At 31.3% G+C, this 15,076-nt stretch overlaps 1 protein-coding gene across 10 annotated transcripts in view; it reads right to left on the bottom strand.

The window, feature by feature from the left end:
• LOC117156422 (unconventional myosin-Ie) overlaps window positions 1–14,805 on the bottom strand; it is a 41,668-nt gene extending 26,863 nt beyond the window's left edge. For 2 of the 10 annotated variants that reach the window (XM_033333402.2, XM_076618837.1), the window contains exons 1-10: window positions 14,354–14,609; window positions 10,310–10,435; window positions 9,765–9,854; window positions 9,557–9,651; window positions 7,929–8,106; window positions 7,603–7,765; window positions 6,049–6,156; window positions 4,356–4,484; window positions 3,045–3,241; window positions 2,041–2,208 (exon numbers count right to left, since the gene is read on the bottom strand). In XM_033333402.2, coding sequence (XP_033189293.1) covers window positions 2,041–2,208; window positions 3,045–3,241; window positions 4,356–4,484; window positions 6,049–6,156; window positions 7,603–7,765; window positions 7,929–8,106; window positions 9,557–9,651; window positions 9,765–9,854; window positions 10,310–10,435 — 1,254 coding nt within the window. In that variant the 5' untranslated portion in view covers window positions 14,354–14,609. Of the gene's footprint in view, window positions 1–2,040; window positions 2,209–3,044; window positions 3,242–4,355; window positions 4,485–6,048; window positions 6,157–7,602; window positions 7,766–7,928; window positions 8,107–9,195; window positions 9,271–9,350; window positions 9,463–9,556; window positions 9,652–9,764; window positions 9,855–10,309; window positions 10,437–10,581; window positions 10,671–11,024; window positions 11,043–14,353; window positions 14,610–14,651 lie in introns of those variants that run through there. The other 8 variants (XM_076618834.1, XM_076618835.1, XM_076618836.1 and 5 more) reach the window with 8 other exon arrangements.
• Window positions 14,806–15,076: the final 271 nt, after the last annotated feature.

Raw genomic sequence — 15,076 nt, 5'->3', positions numbered from 1 at the left:
ACAGTGTAGTTTGTAATAGCGTTGAACATGTCAAATTTTGTGTCTGGAAACTACGATTTGCGGACAGCATTGATTTTCTGTTACCATTCGAAGAAAACTGCTGCAGAATCGCATCGAATGCTCGTCGAAGCTTACGGTGAGCATGCTCTTGGTAAATCACAGTACTTTGAGTGGTTTAAAAAATTCAGAAGTGGCAATTTTGACGCGAGGAACGAAGAACGTGGAAGACCACCGAAAAAGTTTCGAGACAGCGAATTGCAAGCATCGTTGGACGAGGATGACGCTCAAACGCAACAACAACTCGCTGATCGATTAAACGTGACACGAGAAGCCGTCTCCATACGTTTGAAAGCCATGGGGAAGATCCAGAAGGTGGGAAAATGGGTTCCACAAGAACCGAATGAAAGACAGCAGGAAAACCGAAAAACCACTTGCGAAATGCTGCTCGCCAGATACAAAAGAAAGTCGTTTCTCCACCGAATTGTGACTGGCGATGAAAAGTGGATATATTTTGAGAATCCTAAGCGTAAAAGATCATGGGTAGCTCCAGGCGAACCACCGACGTCGATTACAAGACCAAATCGCTATGGACGCAAGACAATGCTCTGTGTTTGGTGGGATCAGAAGGGTGTGATCTATTACGAGCTATTAAAACCTGGCGAAACCGTTAATATCGAGCGCTACCAACGACAAACGATCGATTTGAATCAAGCTTTGCTTGAAAAACGACCAGAATATCAAAAAAGGCGACACAAAGTAACTTTGCTTCGTGATAATGCACCATCGCATACAGCAAAACCGGTGAAGGAAACGATCGAAGCGTTCAGTTGGGAAATACTTTCGCACGCGGCTTACTCACCAGACTTGGCTCCGTCCGATTACTATTTATTTGCATCGATCGGACACGCACTTTCTGACCAGCACTTCGCTTCTTACGAAAATGTACGAAAATGGCTCGATGACTGGTTTGCCTCAAAAGAGCGACAGTTTTTTTGGCGTGGCATCCACCAATTGCCAGACAGGTGGGAAAAATGTATAGCTAGCGATGGGCAATACTTCGAATAAAATATTTTTAATCATTTTCATACAATAAACGTGTATATACAAAAATTCCGGTTTCACATTTACATACCTGGTATGTCCTTTTTTGATAAATTATATCTACAATTTATTGATTCCGTAAAAAAAATGATAACCGTTCGATCGAAGCACATTATGTTCAGTTATATAGTCGTAGAACACATTGACTAAATATCCATATTCTTGTGAACAATAATGTACAATATGTACTATTTGTATATTTATAAATAAAAGTTTATATAAGAAAATTGCAGTATTTATAGATTGAAATACTATTATATTATATCATATAAAGTAAAGATTAAAAAATAAAGCTGCAATAGAACTTTAACGTATCTCTTACTTCGATTATTTATAGAATATTCAATTTTCACCGAATCTCAATTTTATTTGTGTAACGAAGTATGCGTTTTAATAAAATATTCTACAAAATGTTATTATTCAATCTTTAAAATCGTTTCGATGTTTTATGGACTAACGGAGAAGTCTCTTCATGAAAATTAACCAACAGATTTAATTTACGAACGTTCGATCTTATATATTTTTATACTTTTGCATGAATGAATATGCAAGTTTAAAATTCTCGATTCTTGAAACCACTCAATTTTATACCGAGCCAATTTTACTTGTTGAAGTTACTTTCAGAATTTTTAGTACAATATTAGTGAAAATTGAAAATTTGTGGACATTAAGATATATTTTTCTAGATCTTGTGTATCGTATACAATGTTAACAAATGAATTGTGATATTTAAGTATCTACGAATAAGCGAAAATCAATGAACATTGAAATTATTTTAATTATAAATCATAATAAAATTATAATATAGTTTCAACAAAATTATAAAATCATTCACGAACAATAAAAATCAGTTTATCTAAACTTATAGTTATAGTTATGTAGTTTAGTATAAAAAATTATTAAACTATACCAAGAATCTGAAACAAAATTCGTACTTACTTGTTCTGCCTTTAGAGTGAGCTCTATGAAGATCTGTTGTAGTTTCTCATTCACAAAATTTATACAAAATTGTTCGAAACCATTTTTTTCAAAAATCTCAAATCCGTAAATATCCAAAATTCCAATTTCAAGACCCTCGGTATTGGTTCCCATAGCTGAATTAATTTTCTGCAAACATTAATATACAAGGTTAATACTCATACAGAAGTTAATATTTTAATTTACTTGTAAAATTATAAATTCTGACATTAAAGTTTTCTAAGATTGTGGTAGAATATATATACATAAAATTAGAGAACTGTATTTGTTTTTAGAAACAGAAATCTTCAATTAATTAATACATATACATACGGAAATGCCAAGTAACATTAAAATATTCAGATTTGCAAGGTAAATGGCAATGAATTCGTAGCAAACTGTTATCCTTTATTAAGCTCGGAATTGATCAGAGTAAAGTTATTACGGAAATTATTTTCCACTAAAGTTATAAACTTAAAAAATAATATCTTAAGTTGAAAATTAAAATCTTCCTCTTACAAAAATAAATTTATAGTCTAGTATATAGTAGATAGTATATAGTATATAATAACAAAATAATAAAATTCATTGTTTCTTTACAAAGTGAAAAACTATTTGTATTACTAACAAAAGAACTAGAATGTTCGAATAATAGAACTATCACTTTTCTGATATTAAATTTCGTTTGTTCAAATGAATGTTCAGAGAGCAAGGAAGATATTCTGATAATGGAGGCTCTAAGAATTTCTTTAAATATCAAATATTCTTTGATATAAATACTTGCCGCTTTTTTTTATAAAAATTACCAAGTTTATAGTATAAAATCTAAATACTATAAAAAATATAGTATAAAATCTAAATATGAACGTTATAACAAATCAAACGCATATGACAACTACTATATGAAATTTAGATTTCAACTGGATAAAATATTTTTAAGACATGTACCGTTGATTAATTGTTAACATAGAAATATATGTACTTACTTTAACCAGATAATCAAAGAGTCTAGCATAGATATCCTTTGCCAATGCATCCCGAGTATAGGCAGCTTGTTCTACGTTTAATGTAACATCAACGCTCTCAGATTGACTTCCCCATTTCGATTCAAACTGACGTGATATTAATTTTTGAGATAGCTGCTTTACTGAAATCTCGAGCAAATGGGATGGAAAATCAAGATCTGAAATATATAAACGATATGTAATAAATGCTTCGTTTCGTGTATTAGTAATCTAATCTGTTCAGCCAAGCAACTAACCCATTGTATCGTATGCAATGAGTCACAAAAGTCTACACACATTTTAATTAATGATCGAACTAGTACACGCGTATGACAAATCTTCGAATTTATTTGTCTCAGAAACGAAGCATCTTGTACAAAAATGTTATTCTACATTTTTTACTTATTCTCACGTGCGATCCGGAAGTAGCCATATTCAAATACATTTGATAAATTTTTCTCGAAACTCGGTCTTCTCAAAAACAAAACCTCGAACAAAAAGGTCTATTTTCTACATAGGCACATGCAAAATAAGAGAAAGTTGTCGAAAAACAGACAGACAAATACAACCTTATTTGTATCACGTTATAATATAAAGCTTAGCTTGAAACTTTGTTTCTTCCCATTCATTTCTTATAGTAAAATGATTTGCCACTATTTCATAACAATCGTGACTGCATATTACTATTATATCAACAACGTTTATCATTCTTTCGGTTCCAAGTTCCAAGTAGAGGAAATATAATTAAGGAAAAAAAATTTACAAGCCCCGTACACGTATATCGCACGAATTCAGGCATCCAAAATAAACATCAACGCGTTAACTACATTTTACAAATAACAATATAAGTTATAACACTGATTGGGAAAGAAAGATACATTTTAAGTAGCTTGAAATTTGCCTTTGATAACCGAACATGTATAATGTATACATACATGTAAATATACATGCATAACTGTATATTTAACGCAATATCTACCTTTTTAATGACTTAAAGATTGCTGTTTTACTTGTATTTTGCGTATTCGTGCACATATTTAGAATATAAATAGTATACATACGTGCAGTGACCGAAATAATATTAGGTTCAACCGTGGTTTAATGATAGTAAGTAAAAATATGCGATAAGATGTTTATTCAACTGTACTATTATCATTAGTTCGGCCACTATGTATACACGAAGAAAAGAGGGCTATATTCTTAATTATTCTATAAGCAATTTGTTTTCAACAAAGTCATAACTTTCAAGGTTTCCATCTTTAGCTATAACTTTCTTCATTAATCCGTACTTACATCGTTTATCAGCGATTTGTGAATAATTTCCGTTCTCGACAAATTGAATATTTCCTATGTGAAGTATTCCCGCAACGAGTCTGAAAATATCAGTTACTTCGGAATCGCCCATCGCCATTATGTTCAATGCTGAAACGAATAAAATAACGATCGATAATTTAAGATAAGGGGAAATGTAAGAATATAAGAATAAATTTCTAAACACTAGCAACTGTTATCAATGGACGAGATATTATCGTATTATTATGAGAACTGTAAGTTTTTAATTTTCATTTTATTTTAGGAGTAGCACTTCTAGCGATACAATTCTTCTAGCGACGATTCCTTTAACGACCAAAAATAAGACCTACGGTAGACTACCAGGCATGTAAATGTGAAACCGGAATTTTTGTATATACACGTTTATTGTATGAAAATGATTAAAAATATTTTATTCGAAGTATTGCCCATCGCTAGCTATACATTTTTCCCACCTGTCTGGCAATTGGTGGATGCCGCGCCAAAAAAACTGTCGCTCTTTTGAGGCAAACCAGTCATCGAGCCATTTTCGTACATTTTCGTAAGAAGCGAAGTGCTGGTCAGAAAGTGCGTGTCCGATCGATGCAAATAAATAGTAATCGGACGGACCCAAGTCTGGTGAGTAAGCCGCGTGCGAAAGTATTTCCCAACTGAACGCTTCGATCGTTTCCTTGGCCGGTTTTGCTGTATGCGATGGTGCATTATCGCGAAGCAAAATTACTTTGTGTCGCCTTTTTTGATATTCTGGTCGTTTTTCACGCAAAGCTTGATTCAAATCGATCGTTTGTCGTCGGTAGCGCTCGGTATTAACGGTTTCGCCAGGTTTTAACAGCTCGTAATAGATCACACCCTTCTGATCCCACCAAACACAGAGCATTGTCTTCCGTCCATAGCGATTTGGTCTTGTAGTCGATGTCGGTGGTTCGCCTGGAGCTACCCATGATCTTTTACGCTTAGGATTCTCAAAATATATCCACTTTTCATCGCCAGTCACAATTCGGTGGAGAAATGACTTTCTTTTGTATCCAATGAGCAGCATTTCGCAAGTGGTTTTTCGGTTTTCCTGCTGTCTTTCATTCGGTTCGTGTGGAACCCATTTTCCCACCTTCTGCATCTTTCCCATGGCTTTCAAACGTATGGAGACGGCTTCTCGTGTCACGTTTAATCGATCAGCGAGTTGTTGTTGCGTTTGAGCGTCATCCTCGTCCAACGATGCTTGCAATTCGCTGTCTCGAAACTTTTTCGGTTGTCTTCCACGTTCTTCGTTCCTCGCATCAAAATTGCCACTTCTGAATTTTTTAAACCACTCAAAGCACTGTGATTTACCAAGAGCATGCTCATCGTAAGCTTCGACGAGCATTCGATGCGATTCTGCAGCAGTTTTCTTCGAATGGTAACAGAAAATCAATGCTGTCCGCAAATCGTAGTTTCCAGACACAAAATTTGACATGTTCGACGCTATTACAAACTACGCTGTTGTATGAAACTTGTATTGTTCCGAGTCGAAAATGTTTGCGAGATGTCAACAAAGACTTTTGGCATCAATGACGCAGTTTCGTGATAACTACATTATCAGCTAGGGCCATCTATAGACAAATTCCGGTTTCATACTTACAGACTTGATACATTGTGGTATCTTCAGGACATATACACAATCGGGAACGCAAATTTTTACCTTTTAAAGTTGCTTCAAAATCGTGAACGTCGTTTACGTCATCGACTTTATGCCCTTCGCCATAATTGAGGTAGTGATAATAATCAACATCCATCAATCCAAGTTCAGCTGAAAAATAAAGGTTTACATACATAAAGCATAGAAACAACAACTATTCAGTCGCGGACAAAAATAAATAGATAAGTGGTGGAAGTAGGTATGAATGAAGATTAATGGAACTAGTACTACTGTTATACAGGGTGGTTGGTAACTGGTGGTACAAGCGGAAAGGGGGTGATTCTACGCGAAAAAAGAAGCCGAAAATATACAATAAACATTTTTCGTTCGAGGCTTTGTTTTCGAGAAAATCGACTTTGAATTTTGGCTCGGTACGCGTGCACTTTATCGCGTCTCGTTATAACGGATCTCACTGTAGATCGTTGTCTCGATGGAAAAATTTAAAAAAAAAAAAAATTCGCGTAGAATCACCCCTTTTCCGCTTGTACCGCCAGTTACCAACCACCCTGTATAATTAAGCTTTATTTATTATGCATCCTTACAGTATATAGTTTATTTAATAGATAATTGAAATTTATATTTAGATATCTTTCTATACAGACGTATTCAAGGAAACTTCATTCATACCTATTTTCGCACTCTGTCCACTTATTTTTGTCTCCGCCTGTATCGCGTCAAGGTTCATGCTATACAATGTGGTGTTCACTGTATCGGTCTGCATGATGTTTTTTGTCATGTAATCCGATATAAAAGTCCAATATAAGATAAAAAAATCCGATAAAAAGGTAGTTAATAAAAATAGATCTCTATTAAAACGAATAACAGGAAGCAAACATTCTTGAAATACTGCTTTCTCATGACAACATTCAAGATTACGTAAAATTTTCTAAAGTAAAGTTACACGATTCTTTCTAAATATTACATTGCTAAAAGCCTAACAATTTTTGTTCACGTAATACTAAAAATTTGTAGCAGTGAAAATAATGCTCCATATAGCTCAGACAAGTTATATCTCTCTCTTAATTGCGCTTAACGAACAATACGAGGAAAGAAATGTATAATTCAAAAAGTTTCCTGTAACTTTCCTGTAAGTTTTCTTCGAAATGCGGTTTATGAGTAAAATATACGATTGCCCAATCTTTTCTTCGTAGGAAATTTATCATACGATGCAAAAAAGGTATACAAATAAATATCAACACGTACAACTTAAAATAATGTTACAAATAAATGAACAATTTTTTAGTGCAATATGTTGCAAACGCTACGTGTATAGCTTGTTCGTTATTTCTCGTAAGACGTTGATGAGTCATTCGTACTTTATACGATGCAAAATTAATGATAACTTATCATAAAACGGAAACTGTACAATTTCACATGCCGTAAACGGTAACAGAAAAGGAAAGTATTCAAGTTTTTGCGGTTCGTAACGAAAAAGACTTTGCAGATCATTAGAGTGAATACCTTGTATGAGACATGAGGTATGACTAAAATAAAATATAACAAATAAATTTGTAATTATCCCACCAACGGTAATAAGAAAGATTATTTGATATTTACATTTCATTTGCCGGTTTGCACCTGTTACAAGTTGATAAAATACATGAAAATTTCTTTCATCGATATTATGACAAGTGACTCTCGATTTTTCTAACAAAAAGTTCGAAATCTTTCCCCCGCTTGGTTGGCCACTAGGACCGAATTGCATTTCTACATATTTCCCCTGAAAGAAATATATTTTTAAAAAATGCTTGCTTATTTTCCTAAGGATATTTATTTTCTACTTTCATTTAAATTAGTGACAAAACTAATGGCTAAAATAAAATAAATAAGTAACGAAAATAAATAATCTTAATAAAATAAAAGGAATCTAGAATGAAACGTACAAATCTGCTACTGTTATTGTTCCGCATAGTTTTCGCATTGCCAAAAGCTTCTAAAAGAGGATTAGATTCCAAAATGACGTTTTTTACTTTTTGCACGTGTGTACCACCACCACTAATCTTCGCGATGTATGACATAATGTATTTTGCTGAAACTGTTTTACCAGCACCTGATTCTCCACTGTAAAATCGAAATAAATAAAATAATTTGATTACGCATTATTTTCTGCCGACTACAAACATTATTGTTTATTTAGTATTGCGAGGGTAAAATTGCCAGACTTTCGAAGAATACGTCGCAGTACATAATGTATGTACACGAATACAGTGCACAGTTACATACATTATTATACGTACATAGCACTATCTCTGTATCTGCTGCTTTGTATCAGCGAGGATGATTTGAATATCATGGTGATTTATTCTGTGAAAATACGAACCATTTATAAAGCTTGAAAATACCTAAGCTATCTCTTCTTAACGATAATTTCTAATCGTACGACAGATTTTTAACAAGAAGTTGTCTTATTTCTCGTTACGTTCAGCAAATCTAGCAATCCTTACGACCTACGAAACAGATTGACTTTCTATGTATAATTATTTTGTATACTTACTCTCTAAACTCTAGAAGCAATTAACACCGATACTTTTATAATATACTAAGAAATTTTATTTTAACGTGTCACAAATCGGAAAGTATACTAGTTTTTATAAAAGACAACTTACAATTTGTCAGGAAGAAAAAGTCAAAAATTATATAGTGAAATTACAAAATTATTAATATTAATCGTAGCAGATATAAAGGCCGTATTGAATTTAAGAAACAAAGAAGACAACCACTTTTTTGCCAAAAATCTATTCTACGTGCGATTAAACGTTATTCTTATTAACGAATTATTTATGTATTTCCAAGCTGTGATAAATGATTCGTATTCTTGTAGGACCAATTTGTCTACTCGCAATATTATCAAAGGTACTTCTATCGTGAAATAGCTAAAACCTATGATTCACAACAATAATCTCATTCCACAGTATCAGTTTACATTTCGATAACAACATTCTGTGATGGAGCAAATAGGAAATAATCTTGAAGAAAGCAAGATATGCCTTTATAGATATTGGCCAAGGTTTTTTATATCGCGTTTGGCGCAAAGAATTTATAAATTAAATATAGTCTCATGTACAACTACTACCTACTACCTGCTACCTACTATACACCTGTATGCTACTGATATTTCGTTTAAGCGAAAGAGATTTCCATATCAATTACAATAGCAGATTGCAACAGTAAGTCGTAGCATATACAAGCTGGTGCGCTCCAAGCATTTTCGGACAGCAGATCTCCCTACGATCAATAACGCACTAATAGATCCTTCGTATATATATATAAACCATTACACATTAACGGAACATATAAATACATACATAAAACAATAAAAACGATATCTCCGTCTAAAGTAATAATACGTCCATTGTCTTTTTCATTTTATACAACATCTTTCTTCTCAAATTGTAGTTATTTTTAATTATTAAGCAGCTAAGGAAATTTAAGCACTTGGCACATTTTAAACCTCATAGAGCAAAATAATTATTTTAGAAGTACTATTTTCATGCAAGGACATATATTTTACCTGATGATAACACATTGATTTTCCTTATCGATTAACATATTTCTGTACATATTGTCTGCTAATCCATAAATATGTGGAGGATTTTCATATGGTACCTGAAACAGATGAAAATTGATTTAATCGCAAGTATCGTAAATTAAAATCTTTTCATACGACTATGACGTTTATAATTTAGATACTACGTAAATTACGTACGCTTGGTACTTACCGCACCCTGGTAAATTTCTATTTCCCTATCTCCAAAATATGGCATTTGCTTAAAAGGATTAATCGATACTAATACAGGACCAATACATGTCTAATAGCTATTAAGGAAATTAATATGATCTTATTTGCAACATCAAAATCAGAAGCGTAACATAATAACATAGATCGTTTTATGACGTTTTCAGCAACGAAAAGGTTAATTTACTATTTTCTAGTTTATTATACAAATCTTTCTTATACAGATTTGCCATTGAAAGTATCATCGCTTAAAAATAGTATCTCTTCCTTTAACATTTTAATCTTTTACCTTCTTATTCCGCATTATTAATCTTATTCCGCAAATATCCAGGAGCTTCGGTGTATTATACACGTATACATTATTAAATTTCTTACCGTAATCTTAATATATCTTAATATAATATTCTTTAATACATATATATTAAACATTACATTATATTAGATATTTCAATTATACATATAATACGTATAACGATATATTCCTTAGAATAAAGAATTATTGCTGTTGTAACAATTATTTAAGGATACGAATATATAGTCATCCATGTATCTCTTTCGAAGATTTTCGGTAATAGCATCCTCGGTAATTTTCGGGAGCAAAACCATATCATCCACTCCGGAAACTTTAACATTTTGACTCTGCCAATGATACATCTGAAACAAAAATAAAATTTTCTGCATTGGCCATATGTCTGAAAATTTGTTGTGTCTTATTTATGCTATCCTTGTAAAATTTATTAAACGATCAGTGGAAATCGCGCTCTGTATCATCATCAATCTATAAGTCGTCTGATACTTGCTTATTTTGAGCAAAAAGATTGCTACAATGTAGAAACGATGAATAATTCGGAGACATCCTGCATATATGTATGTAACCGTTCTTTAACTTTAGTTTTAAGAACGTTATATGAAATATTTTTAATGTTCTATATACGCATAAATACAATACTATCCACAGAAGCATTTGCAGTTCGTAAGTATATTTGAGTAGGCTTGTTTCAATAATTCAAATAATCAAAGGAGAAATACAGTTGAACTTCGTTTATCCGAACATGTGAAGGGACAAATCGTTCGAATAATAGGCTTAGTTATGAGTTCATATAACTGAACAGTATAGCTAAACAAAGACTGGTTTGCATAAAGTATAAACGAGGTGCGGATAAGCAAAGTTCCACTGTACATAACGAGCACGATACGTGAAAACCTAACGTAAACATAACGCGACGCATCGATGACGGCTCACCTATGCATAGCAGCCATCGACATCTACATTTCACGATACGTGTTACAATGTATACAAATCTGTATCGACGAATGAATATCAGGATCAACTTGTATCGACGCAGAAATCAGGATTCCCTTCGGACGTCGTTTCAGCGTTGCTTCTATTCGCTCAAAATTACATACATCTGCATTTACGGCAATTTGCCCAACCCAGACTTAATCTTTGTCTTTTGTTTATATCTATAATTTATATAGCCAGTATCTGTATACATTTACCGAGTTGACGTTTTTATTGCAACATATGCATACGTGAGATTATGATTATTATTAGGATACTGACCTTGATAACATATGTATGTATATCAAAGTCGTTGGAATCGATGAGACCTGCCTTTTCTATATATATACGCAATTGTTCTCCTTTTCTTTCTGTCAGAACAAAATTTATGAAAAGTGTTTTTATCGAAGATATCTTTCGGGAGAATATTCCAGTAACCGCGTATAATAAAGAACGAACGGACTCCATATATTCTTACATAGCAAAGTAACGTTAACAGCGACAATTATTTCTTTCAAGGCATATTCCACCTCGTCCAATTTATTGAGTTCAAGGTAACAAATTATACCGTGCTAAACACAGATAACCGGCTTTTCAATGTTGTCAATATTTCTTCAAGAGTTATGTTCGTCATCGTTTTAAACATTGCATGTGAAGCTAAAAAAATATGCATATATATATATTATATATACATATAAATTCATATATTCAAATATAAAATTCTTATTTATTTTAATCTAATAAGAACAAAAATTTTAATAATTTTTCATTAGAATAATCAAAATAAGATCCTGTTTTGATATAGAAAGTAAAAAAGCATTTATCTATATTAGGAAACTTAAACGATTTAATCATGACTGCAAAGTCTTATTAAACTTCGCTTTTATATAACTTACTTTTAATGAAATTTAATGAATTTAAATTAAATTACGGGTATCGTTTATTACTACTTTTTTTTTTTAATAATATGCCTCGAATAAAAGCCGATATTTTTATTCAAAATAAGCAGATATACTTTATATTCTTCTATTAACTAAAATCTTTTGCATACTATTTTATTCCCTTAGGGAAAAAGTCTTTTGTACTGTTTACTTTAAATTTTCCCGAACAATTATAACATCTGGATCATGCATGCAATAATATGCATATAAAGTATTTCGTAATCATATCTTTGTATCGCATTGTAGTTATACGGTAAGAAAATTAAGAAATATGTACGTATCGTGTATTCTATAGGTGCAATATATATTGTTTATATAATGATTGCATTATAGAAATATTAATCTAGTCTATATTTAATCGAATGAAATTCAATAGGATTATCTGTAAGAAGACAACAAAAAACCGTAAAAAAACAACCAAGTAATAAATTACAATTTATAAATAATTATCTCCATGAAAATTCTAGGAGCATACAAGCAGTGTGTTTACCCTACCTTTATGTATATTGTAGATTTTTTCATTAAATATTTTATTACAAATCTTGTTTATTTATTTCCCTATCCGTCATGAGGTATGCAATGAGAAAAAACAATTGGCAAAAAATATACTATACAGATTACGTGTAATTGTTTATTTACAATCTATTTGACTTTTCAATGATATAATATAATCAATTCTAATGATATAAATATACCTTTTTATATAACTGTTATATATAATATATTGATATAACTAATAAGAGTACAATGTCTTGTATAAGATCCAGTCCTAACCATACAAAATAAATTTGAATTAATTTGGACTTGATCAAATATGATATAATTATGAATTAAATATTTCAATCCAATAATTGTTAGAATTGAAATCTAAAAAGTAAATAACAATCATTATACATAAAACAAATTTTAATAATTAAGAGACACATCTCCTTTATTAATGTTTCAATACATTTAAAACTCATTCAAAACTAGAAATATAATGGATACTATATATAATTTATACATACTTATAAATATGTAAGAAATTACTTCCTTATGTAGTAAATGCATAGTTTCTACCAAACTATGGTAAAGGCAATCACAATACAAATGGGGTATAATCTTATCAAGGCAAAGTTATCTTATCGTACAAATAGATATCTTATAAACTTTAATAACTGAAAAAGTTTATGCTATAATTTTTGTATAGAATCTACTAACTGATTAGTTAACAAGAAACTAAAATCTTGCTCTATTTATTCCTCTGACAATGAATAAGTGAAATCATTTTGAAGTATATATTTACTAAACTCTTGTTTGAACAACATAAATCATTTATAACATAATAAAGGTACTTATGTATGAGTTTGTATGAGTCTTACAATTCTATTAATATATTGCCCCAGAGTTCCAATTATCTTATTCACAATTCATTCATATTATTTATATCATTTTCAACTGTATATACATGTATGCATAATATCATTTTAAGTATTTAATATTTGTGATAAAATAGGTAGCCTGAAATAAAGTTATTTAGACAAATTGATTTTAACTTTGTTTGCAAAAAAGAAACATAAATGTCCATAATCATTTTATATTTGAAATGCCACTATATTGCAACTGTTAGTTAAAAATCATCAGTACTGATCATTAAAACAATAACTTATAACTTACAAGAGCATAATAGAATGTTTCACTGCAATTGTATGTTTTAATGGATCGTACTCTTATTCTTTTTAAATTCTCTTCTTTGTAACTCCCTATCGCTTCTTTAAAATAAGAAAGAGAAATGATCTAACTTCTAAACTTAGGGATAAACTAAATAGATAAATATAATAGTACCTTAAAAATAGTATTTCTACTTGTGGTATTATTTCAATCATTTACTATTAGAGAGCTTATAGGCCTAGCATACGTGCTTAGACTTGTGTATGATATAAAAATGGAGAAAGTTTATCGGTGATAATTTAGAATATCAAGGAAATAAAATTAACTATTCAATCGTTGTTTTTTACCATTTATGCTTAATCTTCTTTTTACATTATAACAAACAATTAATCCTTTTCTGTAGAAATACATAAATCTATTTTATATTTGGTTTATTATCCTATTATAACCTTAGATAATAGGAAAATTTATTTTCATTAATAACATTTTATTTATTATTAATACTAATATAAACACCAATAGTGATTAAAAATGTCTACATAATTTTACCTTCACTCAGGAAAATCCTGTGTCCATATTTATTTGATTATTAACAAAATGTTTAGACGAAATGAATAAACAATTATAATGCATTTGATTATACAATGTACACGATTATCAAGGTTGAAAAAGTAAACATGAATTGTTTTCGACACTTACCGCGCTTGGTAAATGATAAACACCTGCTTGTTTCTTCTTTACAACTATTTGGATATAAGAAAATATACAAAAGAAGCACTCACATAAATACAATAAATAATTTCACTAGCATCATATTATACAAATACAGGCACAAATATCACAATATATCATCACGAGACATAAATTTCAACATTTAAAGTTTACAATCGCGAAACAGACCCGATCGTATCACGGTCTGACAAATACTAGTTGGTTAGCCGGTGAGTCAGTGCGCCTGTCACAGAACTGCTATGATAGCATGATACGTCAGACTTACTCAGAACCACGCTCTTCGTTTGTAATCGTTCAAGAATGCTTCTCATTGCGTATTTTATACGAATGCTACAGCTTTTCTATTATATCTTTAATTCGTATGCCTCGTTTATTTAGATACTTATAATATTAATTGAGATACTTTTGACATGAATACACCGTTTGACTGTAAGAGTAGGTATCTGAAGGAATCGATGAATGAAAAGTTTTAACAGTAAAGATGTAGGCACGTGAGCTCGTAACCAATGTCATCGTTTCTAACGGTGTCACGCCGATAAAGTCAGTAACAGGTGGCATTTTTACACTCTGTTACACTTAACGCGCTGAAAACGATGCAGCAATTGTGAGATTTTTCATCTGCAAAGTAAATACATACCTACATCAACTTAGACGCTCATTTGTAGTAGTAGAAAGTAGAGAGTCGTAAAC

Source organism: Bombus vancouverensis, chromosome 5, assembly GCF_051014615.1.
Source record: "Bombus vancouverensis nearcticus chromosome 5, iyBomVanc1_principal, whole genome shotgun sequence".
NCBI classification, from domain to species: domain Eukaryota; kingdom Metazoa; phylum Arthropoda; class Insecta; order Hymenoptera; family Apidae; genus Bombus; species Bombus vancouverensis.
Note: the sequence above shows the minus strand (reverse complement) of the source record. Positions and strands in the feature narration are given on the sequence as shown.